The sequence below is a fragment of the Macaca fascicularis genome, chromosome 2 (genome assembly GCF_037993035.2).
Source record: "Macaca fascicularis isolate 582-1 chromosome 2, T2T-MFA8v1.1".
Classification (NCBI taxonomy): Eukaryota; Metazoa; Chordata; class Mammalia; order Primates; family Cercopithecidae; genus Macaca; species Macaca fascicularis.
In genome coordinates, this window is record NC_088376.1 from 10167893 (window position 1) to 10187559 (window position 19667).

A 19667-nucleotide genomic window follows, 5' to 3' on the forward strand; every position below is an offset into this window, starting at 1 on the left:
ATCTCCCTTTACTATAATTCTACTCATTCAAGGCCAACCGAAGTCACTTCCCCGACGAAGCCTTCTGTGACTCCTGCCCTTCACCCTGGTGGAAAGGATGGTTCTTTTTTCTCCTCTGAAATTTCTCTGCAAGTTTCTACTTTAAAATAGAGTTGTTTGTGTGTTGTCTTGGATATACCCCTTCCCTAATCCTTTCACACCTAAACTCAGCCTCACAACGTATAGGAAAATAGAACAGGCAGCTATAATTATAATCACCATGTGGAGACAATACAGCTTCATGGTTAAGAGAGAAGCTGCTGGAGCCAGACTACCTGAGTTCAAATCCTGGCTTTAGCTATTATATTATTATTATGTAACCTTGGGCAAATTATGTAACATCTCTGGTTCTCAATTTTTCATCTGTGAAATGCTGATAATAACAGTGCCTTCCTCAGAGACTGGTCGAAAAAAATAGGTGACGTAATGCTCAGAATGCCACCTAAGTCTATAAGCATTTAGTAAAAGTCCCAGAGAGTTTAGAAGTGGCCATGTCAGAATTTTTCAGATTTGTGTTGTTTTTTTCCTTCAATATGTTATCTTTCAAAATTGCTCATCCATTCATAATGGATTTATTGAGCTATAAATTAAGCCAGGTGTGACTGCAGCCAACTGAAAAACAAGACAGACAAGGCCCTGAATTCAAGATCCTTCCACACTCTAGCCAGGAGGAAAGGAAGGCAGAAGGGGCTGATGCCGAAGTAAAATAAACAGAAAAGATAGCAAACATGCTGGGTTTTTTTTTGTTTATTCTCATGTCATACCCTCCAGCCAAATGATTTATTATACTATTCTATTTTGGCCAAAACTATACTCAGAATGCTTTCTGTTTTATTTACAACTGTATTTTTAGAGCTCAACATTTGTTTAGAATGCTTGCCTCATCTCACCAATTTCTTCAGAGAATGAACAAGGAATCACTCCAGAATTTGTATAAATATCTTGTACAGAGATTTTGGATGAAACCTCCCCAACCTCCAGCCTAAACCCAGGTGCATCCCCAGTGGCTGACATGTGACTTAAAAAAAAGAATATTCCTAACTTGGCATGCAACTGCTGTTTCTGGGCTCACATAGTCTTTAAATTTGTTACTAGAGGAGCATTTTATTGTGAGAAAGAGTTCGGCATCATTCATAAAACTATAGACTTAACCACTCTCTCCCTTCTGGATTTCAGCTATTAAAAGAGTTGAATCTAATCTCAGAGTTTGATTCCTGAGGAACTTTAGAAATGGTGTTTCAGTATCTAGTAAAATAGCTATTCACCTTCTTTCCTGTCTTTAGGATAGGTTTTCTGTCATATTTTCTTCAATTTGATTTTTTTATGTTGACACGTAAAGGCTTTTTTTAGTGTCACTAACTCATGTCCCTTAATCATTTTTGTCCTTTTTACAGTGTCTACCTTGGTTTGTAAATTATAACTTTTTATGTTTCTGCTCCACCATGTCTGGGGACGTACATATGCCATACAAAGACAATCATGGTGGTGGTGGTGGTTGCATGTGTATGGAGAAGAAGGGAGAGACTTGAGGATGGAAAGCAATGGAATGAAAAGTTCAAGTTGTAGGCATCCACCCTCCTCCCCAAAACAGTTGAAACTCTTTGGCATTAAGAAGCAAAATTTATGTCCTTGACCAGAAGCAGCTGAAATTCCAGCCAAAGCTTTTAGACTTTCCTTTGCCTATATTTCTCTAAAAAATGGTCTTTGTCAACCCGAAAATCTGGTAAGTTGGAAAGTAAGTTTATTAAAACTAAAATGATGCAAAGATTAAAATCAGAAACAAATGAGGTCTCAATTAGTAGATCTTATCTCAAATTGAAGGATGGATGGTCCTTTTCCACAGAAAGAACTTCCATAGTGGCCAGATTAGCCAAGATCTATTGACACAGTCGCTCACTGAATGCTTGTGGGAAATAAGCCGCTGACTCTAGATCACCTAAGACAGTGATACCAACAAGTAGGCAGGTTAAGCAGTAGAAACTTTATTTAAGGGAAATAGTTTATAAAACTCTAAATTTTAACAAACCAATAGTAGAGCTGCTTGATTTGAAGGGCCCAGAGTCCTCACTGCCTACCCCACACTCCACTATTGGAGCTTCATTTCTACCCAGAACCCTAGGGCTTCTAGAGTGTAAGTGTAAAAATTCACTGATCTAATCTAATTTCACCCTTAAAAATTCTCCAGAAGAGGCTGAGGCACGGAGATTAAGTGTGATCCACGAACTAGTGAGTAGCACAGCCAAAAATGCTCTCGAAAGAAACTATGTTGCCTTTTTCCACATATACAATATTTATGTTCTGAGACTCTGCCCTTTTAGTAGGAAAAAGAAGTCAGGATCATCAGTGTGCTGAGAAAAATTCAAAAATGTGTCCAAGTTCAACAAATGGGCACGAGCAAATAAGGACATCTAACATCTTGGGAAACTCAGCTTGGAGAAACACAAAACATCCGCGCTATAAGTTAAAGTTTCATTTGATGATTCTGCAGTGAAAACAGCAAAATTACAGAAAGTTTTTTAGCTACTATCCATAAATGTGTCAGGCACAAAATCAAACCACTCAAAAATAATGTGAAATCCATTCAGTTTTAAGTACAGCAAAACATAGCAGCCTTTGTGTGAGGTGTGGGAGACATGAAACTCAAATGTGCTCCTTGGGTTAGTAACTTAAGCTAGGAATTCATGAAAAAAGTGTGAGGAGCCTACGAGAGAGTGTTGAGCAAAAGACATTGTGAGACACATTGATAGAATAGTCATATGATTAACAAACTGTCACATCAAACTTTTCTACAACGTGGGAACACTTTGACACTTCATATTTTTAAGACTGACATTTTGATTCATTACTGTAAATAGCACTTTGGGTTAAATATTGTGACAAGGAACAGATCATATATATGTACATATATATGCACTCTATATATTACTTGTGTATATTTTTTCTAGCTCTGTAACATTTTATAATATATGAAACCTTTTCCTACATTGACAGTTTGAGCCAGTATGTAAACAGGCTATTTCACTCCTAAAGTACCCATTTCTAGGACAAGTAGGCAGATGGACTTTCCTCATTTCTCAGAAAGTCTATAAAGCAGAGGGATTTCAAGAGTAATGGAATGACTTCTAAAGAGATTCCGAAAACTCCCAGTAAGTGATTTTACCAGGGCATTTTACCTTACTACACCTGAGTTCACAAAATCATTATGACGATCATACATAAACTATCTCTTCTAGCCGGGCCCGGTGGCTCAGCCTGTAATCTCAGCACTTTGGCAGGCCGAGGTGGGTAGATCACAAGGTCAGGAGTTTGAGACCAGCATGGCCAATATGGCGAAACCCTGTCTCTACTAAAAATACAAAAATTAGCCGGGCATGGTGGCAGGCACCTGTAGTCCCAGCTACTCAGGAAGCTGAGGCAGGAGAATCGCTTGAACCCAAGATGAGGAGGTTGCAGCGAGCCGAGATCACGCCACTGAACTCTAGCCTGGTGACAGAGAGAGACTCCGTCTCAAAATAAATAAAGAAATAATAAAGAAAAATAATAAATATATATATACACACACACACACACATATATATGTGTCTCTTCTGTCTTCACGGTGTTCCCAGTCTACTAGAAGAAACAGATACACACATCCGAAATTCCAAAGCAAAGCAGACAGGTTTGAATTGAGGAAGGTACAAAGCGATGCTTTTAATTTCCTTTTTGTTCTCTCTCTCTCTCTATCTCTCTCTCTGTGTGTGTGTGTGTGTGTGTGTGTGTGTATGTGTGTGCGTGTGTTCATTGATTAATGTTCCCAGGGACGTTGTTCACTGTAAACCGATTCAATTGAATTAAGCAAACTGTGGGTATCCATGGGGGCTGAAGAAATTTAGAAAGTTTCCAAAAGTGCCTACATTCCTAAGACAAAGTTTCTTCTGAAAGAAGCTATAAAGATAGTGTTTGGTTTCCAGCTAACTTCAAATAATATAATTTTCTAAAGTTTCACTTTGCCTAAAACTGTAAAAGAAAAGATAAAATATCCATTCCTCAGCCGGGCGTGGTGGCTCACGCCTGTAATCCCAGCACTTTGGGAGGCCGAGGCAGGTGGATCACGAGGTCAGGAGATCGCAGACCACCCTGGCTAACACGGTGAAACCCCGTCTCTACTAAAAATACAAAAAATTAGCCGGGCATGCTGGTGGGCGCCTGTAGTCTCAGCTACTTGGGAGGCTGAGGCAGGAGAATCGCTTGAACCCCAGGAGGCAGAGACTTCAGTGAGCCGAGATTGGGCCACTGTACTCCACCCTGGGTGACTGAGCAAGACTCCGTCTCCAAAAAAAAAAAAAAAAAGAAAAATCCATTCCTCCCCACTAAAAACCCAAGTTTCAATATCAACTTTTCTTTGGTAATTCCAAAGTTATTATATACATTGAAAATATAGAAAACTTTATTTTAAAAATCATAATGCCACCACACAGAGACACACATACAAAGTACAGAAATAGGCCCACATGTATCTTCATCTTATGTATTCAACTTTCCCTCTGGACATCATGCCATTATTATTCAAATGATTCCCCTCCTTAAAAGCCTGGAAAAGTACAAAAAAGAAGCATGAAACCTGTATTTAACAAGATGTTACATTCACTACAGATCAGCTTTGCCTCCGTACTGAAATTTAAATTAGGCAATGGTGTTTTCCTGAGAATATACATTAAAAAAGAAGACTGCTCAACATTTGTGTGTGTGTGTGTGTGTGTGTGTGTGTGTGTGTGTGTGTGTGTGTGTGTGTGTGTGTGTTTTCAGAAAGAATGCAGAATGTTACCAACAAACCTCATCTAAATCCTATAAAAGTTAGGAAAGTATAATGAATATCATCTAACGAATATGGCAAATATTGAGAAAAACCTATAGAACATCAATATCAGACAAAATCTGGGTTTTAGTTGTAGCATTGAAAAATTCCTGCATCCTGCTTTTGAAACCAAAAAAAAAAAAAAGTGGTCTAGTTTTGTTCTCAGCTTAATTAGTCAATTCATTTAGGGCAGAGTGCCTTTTTCTTTGTATTATATATGTTCCTAAATTTGTTAAAAGTTAAAGGAGTCTTACAAACTAGTTCAAGGCTTATTTCAAACTAAGGAAATTAAAGAAGACAGAAATGCAGTATTTTCCTTTTGGCTTACTGAAAACAAATCAGCTAAAGTATTGCCCAAAGCATAACACCATTTAAACCTGAGGCCCTGCAATTCTCTTCCCAAACTCTTAAGGAGGTGGGTTACAACATAAAAAGACTGAAGACTCCTCAAAAGGCGGCTGAACCACTGCCAATGAAGTAAGACCTCTTTGGTATGTAGTGGGGGAAAGCAGAAGTAACATTACAATATTTGGAGACAGAAGATCTACTTGCAAATCAAATCTCCATCACTTGTTCCTAGAGGTAAATTTGAGCAGTCAATTGAATTTTGTTTCTTCATTGTAAAATGAGGATAATAATAGACAGTGTATTGGGTTTATGAAAAATAATCACACATAAGAATTCTTAACAAAATCTAATTTGGTGAGAACATTGTTCCACAAAATCATTATTTGCCATTTTTCACCAGCAATTAGTAAACATTTTTCAGAGGTCATCTGAACCCAACTAAGTTCAACTCAACAAAAACTTACTGGATGCTCATCCTGTGTTTAGATCTCTTCCAGGTGCCTGATTAAAAGGCAGGGCAAGAATAAAAAGTGGAAGGGAGAAAGGCCCATTTAAGTCACAATTTCTGCTCCTGAGGACCCTGTAATCTTGTGGCGGAGACCACATTTCACATATAAACTATTGGAAAAATACTTGGCATTATAAAGTACTCCAAAAAAAGCATGGTACTGACAATGAACGGCTCTTGTGGAAGTTTTAGGTGAGGTCTTATGTGACGTGAGAAAAGGGTTCAGAGCAGTAAGAACATGGCATTATGATTATCCCCCCGCCCCCCACTTTAGGCACTCACTTCTCAAGGAACCCATCCGCGGAATGTGATAGAAACATTGTCCCCCAGAAGAGTTTCTGTGGATGGACATGCCCAGTGGCACCTTGACCATTTACTCTGGGCTTCTTACTCCCCTTCACTTTCCCATCCCTGCCTCTACACTGAGATACTCCCCATGGCTTCACCTTCTCTGCCCACTCCCAGGCGTGGCAGTGTCACCAGCCCATCTCGCTGCAGCTTTCAGGGCTGAAGAGCGTGCTCAGGCAGGGCTCAGGGCTGCGCAGCTGGAACACCACCAAGCAGGGAAACCAGACCTGAGCTCCTCTCCCAGCCTTCTCTCTACGCACTCTGTGGCCTTGAGCAAGTCACCTGCGCACAATGTGCCTCATTATCCTCACACGTCAAATGAGAGTACGGGATACTCGCAAGCCCTTCTTGCTCCTCAACATTCAATGTCTGTGCCTGATCTACAGTTTCCAACCATTTCCAAGTGGCAACTGGGGGCTCACCAGTCACGCAGCTCCCGAAGAGGCACTGACGTGACCACATCAACAGCTTCTATTGTGGGGAAGGTCAGCGACTCCTTCAGAAAATAGCTGATCTAAACAGAGCCCAAGGAGTGTCATGGCAACACCGCTCACAAGCTGCCAAAGGTGGGGAGGAAAAGCAGCCCATGTGTGCGCAGCTGCCACATTTCAGAACAGCACTCAAACCTCGTTAATATCTTCTTGCTTAATACCAAGTCCCATAGATCATAAGCTATTTTTATTGTGTATTTAACAGATTTGTGTATTGTCTTCCCTGCCAGAATTTTCACAGTCCAGTACAGAAGACTCTGCCATCACAGAACCTTAAGACCTGAGGCCTCCCAAGGTTAACTCAGGAGAAGGAGGAAGGGGAAGAAGCAAAAGTAATAGAAGAAAAATGACAAGGGGGGGAGAAAATAATACACATTGAGGTCAAGGCTAGCTAGGGAAGAGGCAGGAGTGAAATGTAGTAACTGCAAGTAAAAGCCAATGCTACAGACACTCAAGAACGAGGCACCCAGGTTGCAGCTCTCCAAAGACTCAGGTGTATGTGTAGAAAGGAGAGTGGAAGAGCTCAGTCTTCTGGTACACTCGGGTGACCACAGGTCACCCAATGCCAATTTTAATCACAACTTCTGCTTATTTTCACAGTCTCTACAATCCATATATCTTCGAAGAGTCATGCATGGTACTCTGCAGAGCCCTACACCCGTGTTCTAGGATCTATCCACATCTATCCACTACTGGGTGCCTTTCAGAGCTTACAGGAAAGGGCTTCTGCTAAATGTCCTATTTAGAAACCATCTGTCTCTCTCATGGAGGAATGGGAATTCTAGCTTTTGATGACTGACCAAGCTAAACTATGTGAAAACACCTGTCACAAGGCCTGTCACCTAACAGACATGCAATGAATGTCTACTTCTTTCCATCTGTTTAATACAGCAGCAGCAGCACCTGTATCACCTTTATTCTTAGTCGTCTTCATAGAAACAAGGACTCCAGACAGAGCCTATAGCGTCCTAAGAAGAGCCTCAAGTGCCAACCATCTCTCCACTGCTTGGTGAGATGTAGGCACGATTTGCAGAGCTGCCACTCACTAGGCAGGCAAATTTAAGTAAGTCATTTCTTCCCTGGGGTGGGGGAGCTGGACTAGATAGGTTTCAACTTCCTTTCCGATTTGGAAATCCTTTAAGCCTATAAGTCTCATCTCCATCTCAGAAACAAGCAATAGGCAGAGAGAAAAACTACTGGAGAACATAGGCATATGCTTCTCTACTGAGCACTACGTCTGGGGCCCTATGCCAGGAGCTACAGGGAACTCAGAGAAGCAGTAAGTAATCTTTAAATTCAAAGCCCTTAAAATATATATTAGGGATGAGCTGGGGGTGGAAACATGGAAAGATGGCAGCACAAAATAAAGTTTAATTATAAAACAAAGTCCATTGCTAAGACTGAATTCCAGAGCCAAGGAGCGGACAGGGATGACTTGTGTGGGAGAAGGGGCACATGCTGGTTCCTCAGGCAGGAAAGTGAGACCCACACAGGCAAAATGGCAGGGGGTGTGTCTTATAAGAGCTGGCCCTCTGTGGTGGAAGGGTGATCAATATCTGGGATAGTTAAATCTCTTATTTGTTGTAATGTCTTAGATTCCCTAACATCCTATGTTTCATACATTAAAAACTAGAACAATAATGTCCACCTCACCTATCTTCATCATAATGCTCTGTGGATAGTAAGAAGAATATAAAATAGGTTCAGGACACCTGGGTCCCAGGCCTTCCTCCATTGCTGCTATTCTAGTGCCAGGATTTTGCTAAGTGGATAACCTGGCTGTGTGACAAAAGACTTTGTAGAATTTCAGCTAGAGTTCTTGAGGCTTCTTGAGAACTATCTAGTTCAAAGCTCACATTTTGCAGATAGAGTCTAGGGTTCACCAAAAGGAAATGATTTCTCTCAACTACACATGTCTGTGATTGATGCCCAGTTCTTCAGACATGCCTGATATTTACCTGCTTCTAAGTCGTGCTGCCAGCTGGTTTCTGCCTACCAGAGACTTACTCTTCAAATCCTTGTAATATCTTATCAAAGTCCAATTAAAAATCTTTCAAAGCCAACTCCTGTCCCTAGTTCTATAAGAAACCTCCAATAGGAAAGAGTTTTCCAAATTCTGTCTCGCTCAAAGTATAATTACTGAGCTCACACATCACACCAAGTCTTGACTGGCCCTGAATCAAACTCACCTCCGCAGACCTGTCAGCTCCCTCCTTCAATTTCTTAGCAAGCTATCTTGCTTATAGGTGTTCAGTAAATGATTACTAAGTCACGTTGGTCTGAGAGCCACAGTTCGTGGACACTCAGCCAAGTATCTTCTAAAACATGCCATGTTGCCTGCCTCTGACAAGCCTAGAAGAGTGTAATCCCCAGAGCAAGCAAAATGGTTTCAGCCACCTCCAAATCCATCAAGCTTTTTACCAGACCAGCTGAACATGCAGCAAAGGAGAAGAGGCATAAAGGAAAGAAGAGGAAGAGCAAAGGGCATGGACAGCAAATTGGATGAACAGCCATGCTTGTGAGCTCAGGAGCACCGGTATTATCATTCTAGTTTTACAAGTAGGAAATCTGCAGTGCAGCAATTCAACAGCTGGCTGAGGGCTGCATACAGAGACCCTGATGGAGCTCACAGGTCTCAGTGCTGCCACCTTTTAGGCTACTGCTTTTACCACTGTGGTAAAATGTTGTAGAGACAGTCTCAATACCTGGCATCAGTGGGGCAGGCCCATCCAATCTACTACAGAGGATAGGAGGCATCTGGAAAGAAAGAGCCACAGAAGCTACTTACAGCAAAGGTTTATACCGAGTTTATACTCAGCCAGTAATGTCTGAGTGAAAGTATGGCAGAAAGATTGATGAGACAGCGCTGTGTGACTCCAGAGGCAATCCAAGGCACATATCAAATGGGAATTTTTAAAAATCCCTTTAAACACACGAGGACTCAGATGCCAGCACACGTTGTGATGGCCCCAGCCAGACAGCAAAGGCATATTGGCACCACTGTAATTTGTCCATTCACCAATATGCTTCCTGAAAAGCACCCATATGCTTTCTTTTAGCATCCATATGCTTTTTTAGCAAGGAAACTAAAATATTTCATTAGTTTTGAGTAATTAATAATTACTTATTTCACAATAGTCACCCTCATTAAAAAGCAAAAATAACTGATTAAGCTGCAGGATCCTGGCTTTCAACTCAGGCTTTTTAATTTTTAAAAAAAAAAAATTCTTCCCCTCTAGGAATTGAGTAATAGGGTAAAGCAGCCAGTGTGGAAATATTCACACTACAGGGAATGAACAGTTATCACCCACAACCCAACATTCCTCTTGACTGAGACATCGTGGTTTAATGAAAAGAACATGGACTTTAGACCAGAAAGACTTAGAATCCAATCCCAGTTTGACCGCTTCTGAATAGTAACTTCTAAGGAAATGAAGGGTGTTAAAAAGATAAAGCCTGCTGGATCCCTTCAACCTAGTCTTCCATCATTCCCAAGGAGTGACTTCACAGCATCCTCGCCCACCAGACCCCACTATCTCAAGGCATGGTACAACATGCCCCAAGAATGCTGGCAGCATGCCAGTCATTGTCAGCAAGCCACGGCAATAGCCTTGAAATAGGGCGAGGGCCTAAATGAATGTTTCCCAAACACTAATGAGCATATGAACTACCTGGGGATCTTGTTAAAATAGAGATTCTGATTCAGAAGGTCTGGAGTGTGATCTGAGATTTGCATTTCTAACAAGCTCCCAGGTAATGCTGATGCTTCTGGTCCTCAGACCAAACTTTGAGAAGCAAGAGCCTTACAAGTGTTAAGATGAAGTTAGAAAATAGAATCTTGAAAAGCAGAACATCTGTGCCTGTCTCAGTGGGCTGTGATAAGGATTATTAATCAGATGGGTGATAATATTTCTGTATATTGAACAGCACACTGGTATAGTATTGTTAAAAGGGTATGGTTTCGGCCAGGCACGGTGGCTTACGCCTGTAATTCCAGCACTTTGGGAGGCCGAGGCAGGTGGATCACCTGAGGTCAGGAGTTCGAGAGACCAGCCTGGCTAACATGGTGAAACCTCATCTCTACTAAAAAGACAAAAAATTAGCCGGGTGTGGTGGCACATGCCTGTAATCTCAGCTACTAGCTAAGGCAGGAGAATCTCTTGAACCCAGGAGGTGGAGGTTGCAGTGAGCCAAGATCATGCCGTTGCACTCCAGCCTAAGCAATAAGAGGAAAACTCCATCTCAAAAAAAAAAAGTGTATGGTTTCCACTGTAGACAACAAACTTGAGACCCAACTATATCAAGTAACTTATCCAAGGCCACATAACTAATCATGCTGACTTCCAAATACAGGTTTATCTGCCTGTCAAGCCTATCAGTATGAGGATATGCCAATGGAAAGGTAGGAAATAAAAGTAGATACTACTGTAGATTGCTGATATAAAGCCTCACTCTTGTTTTGCCATTATTCTCAGGGAGCCATTAACTTGCTGTGTGAATTTGACTAAGTCTTGCCCCTTCTAGCCGCCTCCATTTCTGCATCTGCAAGGTGAAGGCACTGCCATGGACAAACTCCGAGGCGTCTTCCATCTCTGACACTGCCTTTCACTCTTCTGGCCCCCACACGCACTCACAGTGGGTCATCAAGCGCTTAGTTTTAGCTTCACACATGTGGCAGTCATTACAACTTGGCAGCATCCAAATTCTAGCTGCTCACATCTGCATTTGTGCTGATCTGTGCATGGTCAGAAGTTATCTCTGTTAAAAGTCTCATGCTCAATATAAAGGGGAGCGGGTCAAGGGTAGGGAAACAAAACAAATGCCCCAAAGCACTGAAATTTCAATTGAGTTGAAAACTCAATATGATCAGGGCACTACGACCCTAACTACTCTCCGTCTCCTCATCTCACTTACCAAATAAAGATATTGAGAGCACTAACCTGACAGAAGTTTGAAGAACAGGAAAAAAACTGAGTTATGCATAATGTGTTTCATATGATTATCTAACTTTTTTTATTCTTTCTTAAGGAGCCAGATAAACATGTAATCAATTATAATATAAAGTGATTCATAATGTATGATCTTGTCCCTTCCTAAAATCCCATAGTACACATTCTCTGTATTCCTCTGGGGCCCATCTACCATTTTCTACCAGAAATTTCCATGGTCTATGAACTTGCATCATTGTCTCTATTTGTCTTCAATGTTATCTCTGGAGGTATTCACATATTTTGGAGTAAATCTGGATTTAACTCAAGACTTTATATTTATTAGCTGTAAAACTTTGGGCAAATTACTCAACCTCTCTGAGCACCTACAAATGGGAAAAACAATTTTCTATTTTATAGGATTATATACAATAATGTATTGAGATGTCTAGCATTTAGCACACTCTGTATTAAAATTGAATTTGAATGCATGAATGAATGAATGAAGTAGAATAAGAGTTTCGATATTAAAATATCACTCAATAGTTTTGAGACATGTACACACCAAGAGTCATGCTACAAAATAAGCCTAACACTCACAGTACAACAACAGGTGATCTATGGGGAAAATCCAACAGCAAAAGGAAATGTATGTCACTCAAATGTCATCTCATACTTCCCACATAAAATAAAAACTTTTGCTTAACCCATGGATGGCCTTCAGAGCATCTACAAACCTCTTAAACTTGTTGATAGCATTTTCTGAAGTTCTGCATTCTCCAACTGTTTCATAAATTCATCTGAGTTTCTGAAAATTCCATAATCCTCACGTCTGCCCCAAACACAGGCTCATGTGTATACAAGTGTGCACACACATACACACACGTACATTAAGAACTACTACTTTAGGCCAGGCGTGGTGGCTCACACCTGTAATCCTAGCACTTTGGTAGGCTGAGGCGCGTGGACTCGTGAGATCAGGAGTTCAAAACCAGCCTGACCAATATGGTGAAACCCCGTCTCTACTAAAAAATTTTCAAAAATTAGACGGGGCTGGTGGTGTGCAACTGCAGTCCCAGCTACTTGGGAGGCTGAGACAGGAGAATTGCTTGAACCTGGGAGGCGGAGGCTGCAGTGAACCAAGATCTTGCCACTGAACTCCAGCCTGGGTGACAGAGCGAGACTCCATCTCAAAAAACAAAAAAAAAAAAGAATTACTACTTTAGGCGAGCCCCTGGACAGAAAGGGACTGTCAAATACAAGAGAAAAAGTAGATTTAATAAAACAAGGCTGAAAGCTGCAAACATACTGCTTAGAAAGTATGGGTAGTGGAAATTATAATGATATAATGATGACCATCTCAAACCAGAAAAAGGGGCTATGAATTCAAGACCTGGCTTGGCTACAAATTCACTACCGGTCCTTGGGCAAATCTGAGACTCATGAAAATCAGAGTTGGGGTTCCTTTGACATCATCTATGCCACCCTCCTCCTCCCATCTCACAGATGGAGAAAGTGCAGCTCAGAGGAAAGTTAGACATTCACTAAACTCATAGCAAATTAATTAGAGCCAGGATTTGAACCTCAGACTCAGTCAACTGATTTCTACTCTCCGAACCTCTGTACTGTGAGGTGCAAGGTAAGTACTTAGGTCCAATGTTCTCTAAGTAATCCTCTATCAGATGGGTAACAATTACTACACTCTTCTCCAGACCTGGAAGTCCCCATGTACATATGAGCTTCATTTTGGCAATGATGATAGTAGCTGTTTCTCAGTCCCAGCCCATTCCCACGAGAATAAGGCAGAAGGGTCTGAAATAAGACAGAAGGGTCTGAAACAGTGAGAGACACTGCTATTAATGCTGTGTAGCGCAGAAATTGGGAATTGCAGGCCTTGAACTAGACTTCATTGTGTTGGCTATTACTCTTCTGTCCTCTTGCTTATTAAATCCCTCATCTGTCTTCTCTTTTTTAACGTTCCCCAACAATGTTCAGTAAACAGCCAGCTAGGAGCTCATTCTCAGATTCCTTTAATTCACTGGTTCAGAAAAAGGCAGGAGGAGGGTGGAGGAGAGTGATGATGTCAGCAGCAAACAACCTCACACAGGAAGCACTGCAAGGGAATCCACAGTCTTTTAATAAACACGGAGAGCAGAAGCTAGCCGGAACCCTCTGTGCCATGTCTTCATGAAATTAATGAAGATACCTGGAGTCCATTTATGTTTTAAGGACATCTCACATCCCCATGGTGAAAATGAAATTGGTTTTGCCTGAAAGATAATGACCTTTTAAGAACTAGGAAGCGAAAGGAGAGTTTATAGAAAAAGATTTCTCTACTTAAAGATACAAGTATGGAGTCAGAAGAATTCTAGTCCGAGAGCAGTCAACAACGCTTTAGACAAGTCAGATTCCCTCCCAGACACTAAAATCTCCATCTGTGAAATGAAGGAATTTGTTTAAATTATTTTGTAAAGTCCCCTCTGGCTTTGACATTCTGATCTGCTTTACAGATCCAATGATTTGCTCTGGAAAAAGCAAATAATGGAAGAAGCATCCACCTCTTCCTAACAGTCTTAATAGGGGGGCAGTTTACCAGATCCTCTCATGAGACCCAGATCAGGGAACAATGTCACAGAGTGAAGAAACGTGGGGGAAGACGGCTTTTCTTCCCTAACAAGGAATTGCAAGTTGCTGGGGTAAGGGACTACCGCTACCGGTGTATAAATGTCCATTCTTACAGTATACATAATGCAAGTCATTAACTGCATTTCTGGTATGTAAAAGAAGCAAAGGCTAAACAGAAGAATAACTGTTTTCCCCCAGTGGCTGTGCAGTAGAGTCATAGGACTGTCCTGTGATTTTGGAAACACGGCACCAGGAGAGAGAAGGGACTGACTAGGAAATAAAAGCATATGTAAGAGAATATTTAACCAGAAGTAATGCCACGATCAACTGGTCCAACTTTGTCATTAATGATGAAACAGACCTCATAGAGGGAAGGTGACTTGCCCAGGTGACACAGCCAGGTGACATTACAGCTGGGATTAGAAAAGGATTCTCATGGCTTCTGGTGAACATAACATACAACATATTGCTTTGCTCCCAAAAACAATGTGATTCGATTCAGGTTATTACAAAATAATTTCACTTATAACTATGGCCTCTACCTCCACTTCAAAAAATGGTATTTAAAGCAGACTAGGACTGTTTCCACCAAATTATACTAAACAGTTCACTCTGGCAATATAGACAAGTGCATGAGATTTAATTGGGTATTATTCATCCTTGCTAATGAATCACCCTGTGGAAAACAGGGATAATCAACCGTCTACAAGAGGCCAGAAGCCTGTTCTCGTTCAAGTACAGAACTTGCCTATTAAAGAACATGAGGTATCAGCTCTAAATAGTAAACAGGGTATACTGTTTCAGATTCCATGGAGTGCAGCTTTAAATAGATTCGGTTTGGAAATGGGACAGAGAACACACCGCAGTCAGTGGATCAACGTTGAGAGCAGGGAAAAACAATGATTACACTCATTAAGTGGGTACCTGTTGACACATTTACTGTCAAGTCTAATTATTTATTGAAACTGTTATTCTTTCTTCATTACTGCCACTCATACCAATTATTACCACAAGATTATTGTAAATTTCTACAGCATGCTCCCAGAATATTTACTTCTCCTTTAGGCCAAACCTTCCAAAGTTTACTTGAGAGGCTTCTATTATTCCCTCTCCACCATTCCCCACCTCCGAAACATAACAAAAAGAGAAAGAGAGAACATTCCTCTTTCTTGAGAGTAATTTTTATAACCTTTCAGAGCTTGATCAAAACTCCCCTTGATAGTTTCAAGATGGGTTTCTGTGGGGACAGGGGGTACAGTTAACTACTTTTCAAAGCTTATTCTATTAATATTTAACAATTGGCATTGGAGGGAAGGTTAGTGTGATAACTGCAGTTTCTAAATGAACAAGTTAGATCTCTGCCTCACAGAGCTGTCAAAAACTATGACAGTAGGTATCTACGGTACATTCTTTTCTGATATATTTATCCATAAAAATAAAACATTAGACATAAGCTTTTACAGGGTTATTTTGTGGACTAGACAAGAAATAAAAGGTGGACAGTAGCCATTCTTACATTTTTCGCTACTACCTTTTTTAAAACAACGTTCTCTGTTTCTGTGTTAGTTTGCTGAGAATGATGGCTTCCAAACACCACATGTTCTCACTCATAAGTGGGAGCTGAACGAGAACATGGACACAGGGAGGGGAACATCACACTTTGGGGCCTGTTGGGGGTAGGGGGCAAGGGGAGGAAAAGCATTAGGACAAATCCTAATGCATGCAGGGCTTAAAACCTGGATGACGGGTTGATGGGTGCAGCAAACCACCACGGCACATGTATACTTATGTAACAATCCTGCACATTCTGCACATGTATCCTATAACTTAAAGTAAAATAATATAAAATAAATAAAAAGAAAACTTCCTGGGTAAACTAGCTTATATTCCACTTGAAACATAAATAAATAATAAAAAAATAAAAACAATATTCTTTTTTGTAGGAATGAGAAGAAAATCTAAATAACTTAAGTGGCTGTTAGGTCTGATTTAATGATAGAAATTTCATAGCCCATACGTAACCTACCTTGTTTGCACATGTATTCTTATTAGCTTTGAAAATCATGTAAACCTAACACCTTAATTTCCTCTCAATTCTAAATTTTCTAAGTCCTACAAATTTGGGGCAATACCAACCAGCTTGATTTTTCTCAAAGGTCTATGCGACTAAAGTCACAGTTGCGGTTCAAGGTCATAGATATCATACAGCAAAGGAAGTAACAAAATATCCAGCAGAACACACGTGTATAGTACTTCAAGTAATGATATCAAATCTTCTACAAAGTTACTATTCTACATATTGTCTACTTCATCTCTTTTTGGCTAAGTTCTGAAACATTACATAAAACACAGTAGAGCTCATTAAGAGGTACAGATTCAGCAGGTTAACTACAGGAGAAAAATTGCATCTGGTAGATTTTACAACTATGATGCTTCCTTTAAAATTTGTTTTCCATTGACCTCCATTTTCTTGGCAAACTCAAGACAAATGTATTCTTCTGCCAAGGATTGGTGTCCTTCCCAACGGTCCCCCAGGAGAGTGGCATTCAGATACAATGGATCCAAAGTTTCAAAAGACTAACTCAATTTTCTGTGTTCTTAGGATTTTTCTGTTGCGGCTTTAGATTCTAGCTTTTTGAAATGATTTTGTTTGGCAGCTAAGAGACAGTGACTGACCCAGCCAGAAATATTTGGCCCCTTCAGAACCAGGTAACACTGGCAGCATAGTGTAGTGAAAAATGCACTCAATCAAGGGTTAGGAAACCAGGTAAAAAGTGCTCCTGCCACATACTAGTTGAGGATACAATAAAATAATGGGTAAGAACATTCTACTCCATTGCATTTTATGGACACTTAAATACATACACATTAAATCTGAATCATCTGTGTGGCCCAGATTTTGGGTTTTAGTATTAAACCTTAAGGGTTATGAATTAAAAGGGAAAAAATAAATAAATTAAAAAGACAAAAATAAAAAGAGAGGTCAGCTCACTGTCTTGGCCATTTTTTGGTTCTTTTCCTCATAAAGTACCTTTGTATTTCTTCTATTCTTTGTATTTGTTCTAAAATCAGCATTACTGGGTCAGATGCCTATTAGTATTTCATAAACATGAAGACATGCCTCCTCCGTTACCTTAGATAGCTGGCTCCTGGAATGGACAATGGACACAAGGTTCAGCCAACTGCAGTGCAAGTATCTGCAAATGAAATAAGTAAAAATTACTTCCAGACACCAAGCCTATATTTATTCATTAATAGTCATAACCTCTTATATCTACATAATGGTTTCTTGTTTTACAAAACATTTTCACATTCATTTCACCCCACAGGAACCCGATGAAGAAGCAGGAAGGGATGATTCTACTCACTTCGTAGGTAAGGAAACAGAAGCTCGAAGAGGGACAGAAAGGTTGAGAAGGGAACTAACACCGTCCTCATGATTAACTTCACAAAAACCATATAAAATGAACATTATTGTCCACATTTTACAGAAGTAGAAACTGAAGTTCACAAAAAGAAAGTAATTCGCCCAAGATTATACAGTTTAGTATCCGGCAAGGCATGAATTTGGAGCCAAAGGCTGTGCCTGCTGGTCCAGTAATCCTTCCTTTCTACTTTAGTTTTTCCTAGGTTATTAGGCTGGGGAAAGACAAGGACAAACAATAATGTATTGTCTTAATTCACAAGGCTTGGTGGAGAGAGAAAATAAAATAAAACCAGCTATTTGATTGAAATGGGGAAATGGGAAAAGTACATAGCATTTCGAGCCAGTCAGATTTCCTTTTACCAGTGGCCTTAGGCAAGTTATTTAAACTCCATGAGTGTCAATTTCTTCATATGTACGTGAAGATTATGATATATACTCCATAGCCAAAGCTGCCCTTAGTTAAACTTTTTAAATCAGATTTCTCTCCATTATTCCATACATATGGTTATAGAGAACAGCGATAACATTTCTTCCCATAAATCCACATTTATATGATCAAAAGATAACGTGATAAGCACGTGAGGCAAGAGAATATCTCTGGCTAGAATATTTCTTTGACTTATGTCTCCTAATTTTAAAATACTGCAATATTAATCTATGTCACTCTCACATGACCTCATCTAATAAGAGACAGCCCAAAAACTTTTAAGATTTTAACATCAAATGTTTCCTTGACCCCTAAAAAGCAAAACAGATACTGCTTTAGTTGAAAGACCTGCTGATGAATCACACATCATTTTCAACTTTGTGCCTATAATCATGCCCTAGGTTCAGAGAGTTGGAGTTTCCAGTAGACTCTAAGAACAAAGCAAATTTGTTTTAATAGAATGGATAGATTTATTGAGAAATATAAGACTTCTAGGAAGTTTTGATAAAATGTCCCGTTTACATAAAGGACTCAAATCAGGTTGAGAAAAGAACATGGATCCTGCAACTATATCCCTGAACTTAAAATAAAAGCTTCAAAAAAAAAAAAAAAAAAAAAAAAAACAAACAAACAAAAATAAAAAAAAGCATGATTGATCAGATGCCCTGCAAGAAACTTGTCATCTGCCACAACTGAAAACATGATTCGTCTTTTAACATCATGCTTTATTTTATAGCTTGAAAAATCACAATGACCATTATGTCTTAAACCATCCCCTTTATAACTCCAGTGAGACCTTATTACCCAAATTTTACAAATACAGAAACCAAACTTCAAAGATCACATGGTTAACATGGAGCAGATAAAAATGTAACACTGTACCTTGATACCAAAATCAGTAAGCACCCTTCTACTACATGGTGTAGCCTCCCAATTGGTAGTGTGCTATTTGAAGAGGGTAACTAAATAACTTCAGGAAAGGGAAACTGAGTGCATAGCACAGAAAATTCCATTGTCAAAGCACTGAAGCACACTTAGTTCTAAGTTCTGCTTTACTACCAAGTGTAAGGAGAAAGAGTAGACTTCACATCTGTGGTCTAACCAGAAGGTGACACATTACTAAGCTAAGGCAAAAGGAGTGTTCGATGCAGTGTTACCATAAACACTTTCTCAGATCTCACCAGGAAAGTTTCAAGATGCAACATCCCTGGGCAAAGTGTTGAAGCACAGTCATATATGCAAGTCTGTACCAGTGAGGTTTTGTGAAGAGTCTGATACAGTTTGACTGTGCCCACACCGAAAATGTCATCTTGAATTGTAGTCCCCATGAGTCAAGGGTGATACCAGGTGGAAGTAATCCGATCATGGGGGCAATTTCCCCCATGCTGTTCTCATGATAGTGAGTGAGTCTCACGAGATCTGATAGATGTATAAGCATCTGGCATTTCTCCTGCTTGCACTCACTCTTTCTTGCCACCCTGTGAAGAAGGTGCCTGTTCCTCCTTTACCTTTCGCCATGATTATAAGTTTCCTGAGGCCTCCCCAGCAATGTGGAACTGTGAGTCAATTAAACTTCTTTCTTTATAAATTATGTGGTCTCTGGCAGTTCTTTATAGCAGCATGAGAATGGACTAATACAAATCCTTCACCAAAAAGTCTCATTTTAAGCAACAGGAAAGCTAAAGTATT

General features: G+C 40.1%; 1 protein-coding gene across 25 annotated transcripts in view; it reads right to left on the reverse strand.

Annotated features, from left to right (window-relative positions):
* LPP (LIM domain containing preferred translocation partner in lipoma) overlaps positions 1-19667 on the reverse strand; it is a 724989-nt gene that overhangs the window by 517641 nt on the left and 187681 nt on the right. For all 25 annotated transcript variants that reach the window (XM_074030779.1, XM_074030782.1, XM_065539344.2 and 22 more), the window contains one exon: positions 17258-17321. Coding sequence is in view for 4 of the 25 variants with exons in the window: in XM_045385228.3 (XP_045241163.2) it covers positions 17258-17321 (64 nt within the window). In the remaining 21 variants the exon portion in view is untranslated. The remainder of the gene's footprint in view (positions 1-17257; positions 17322-19667) is intronic.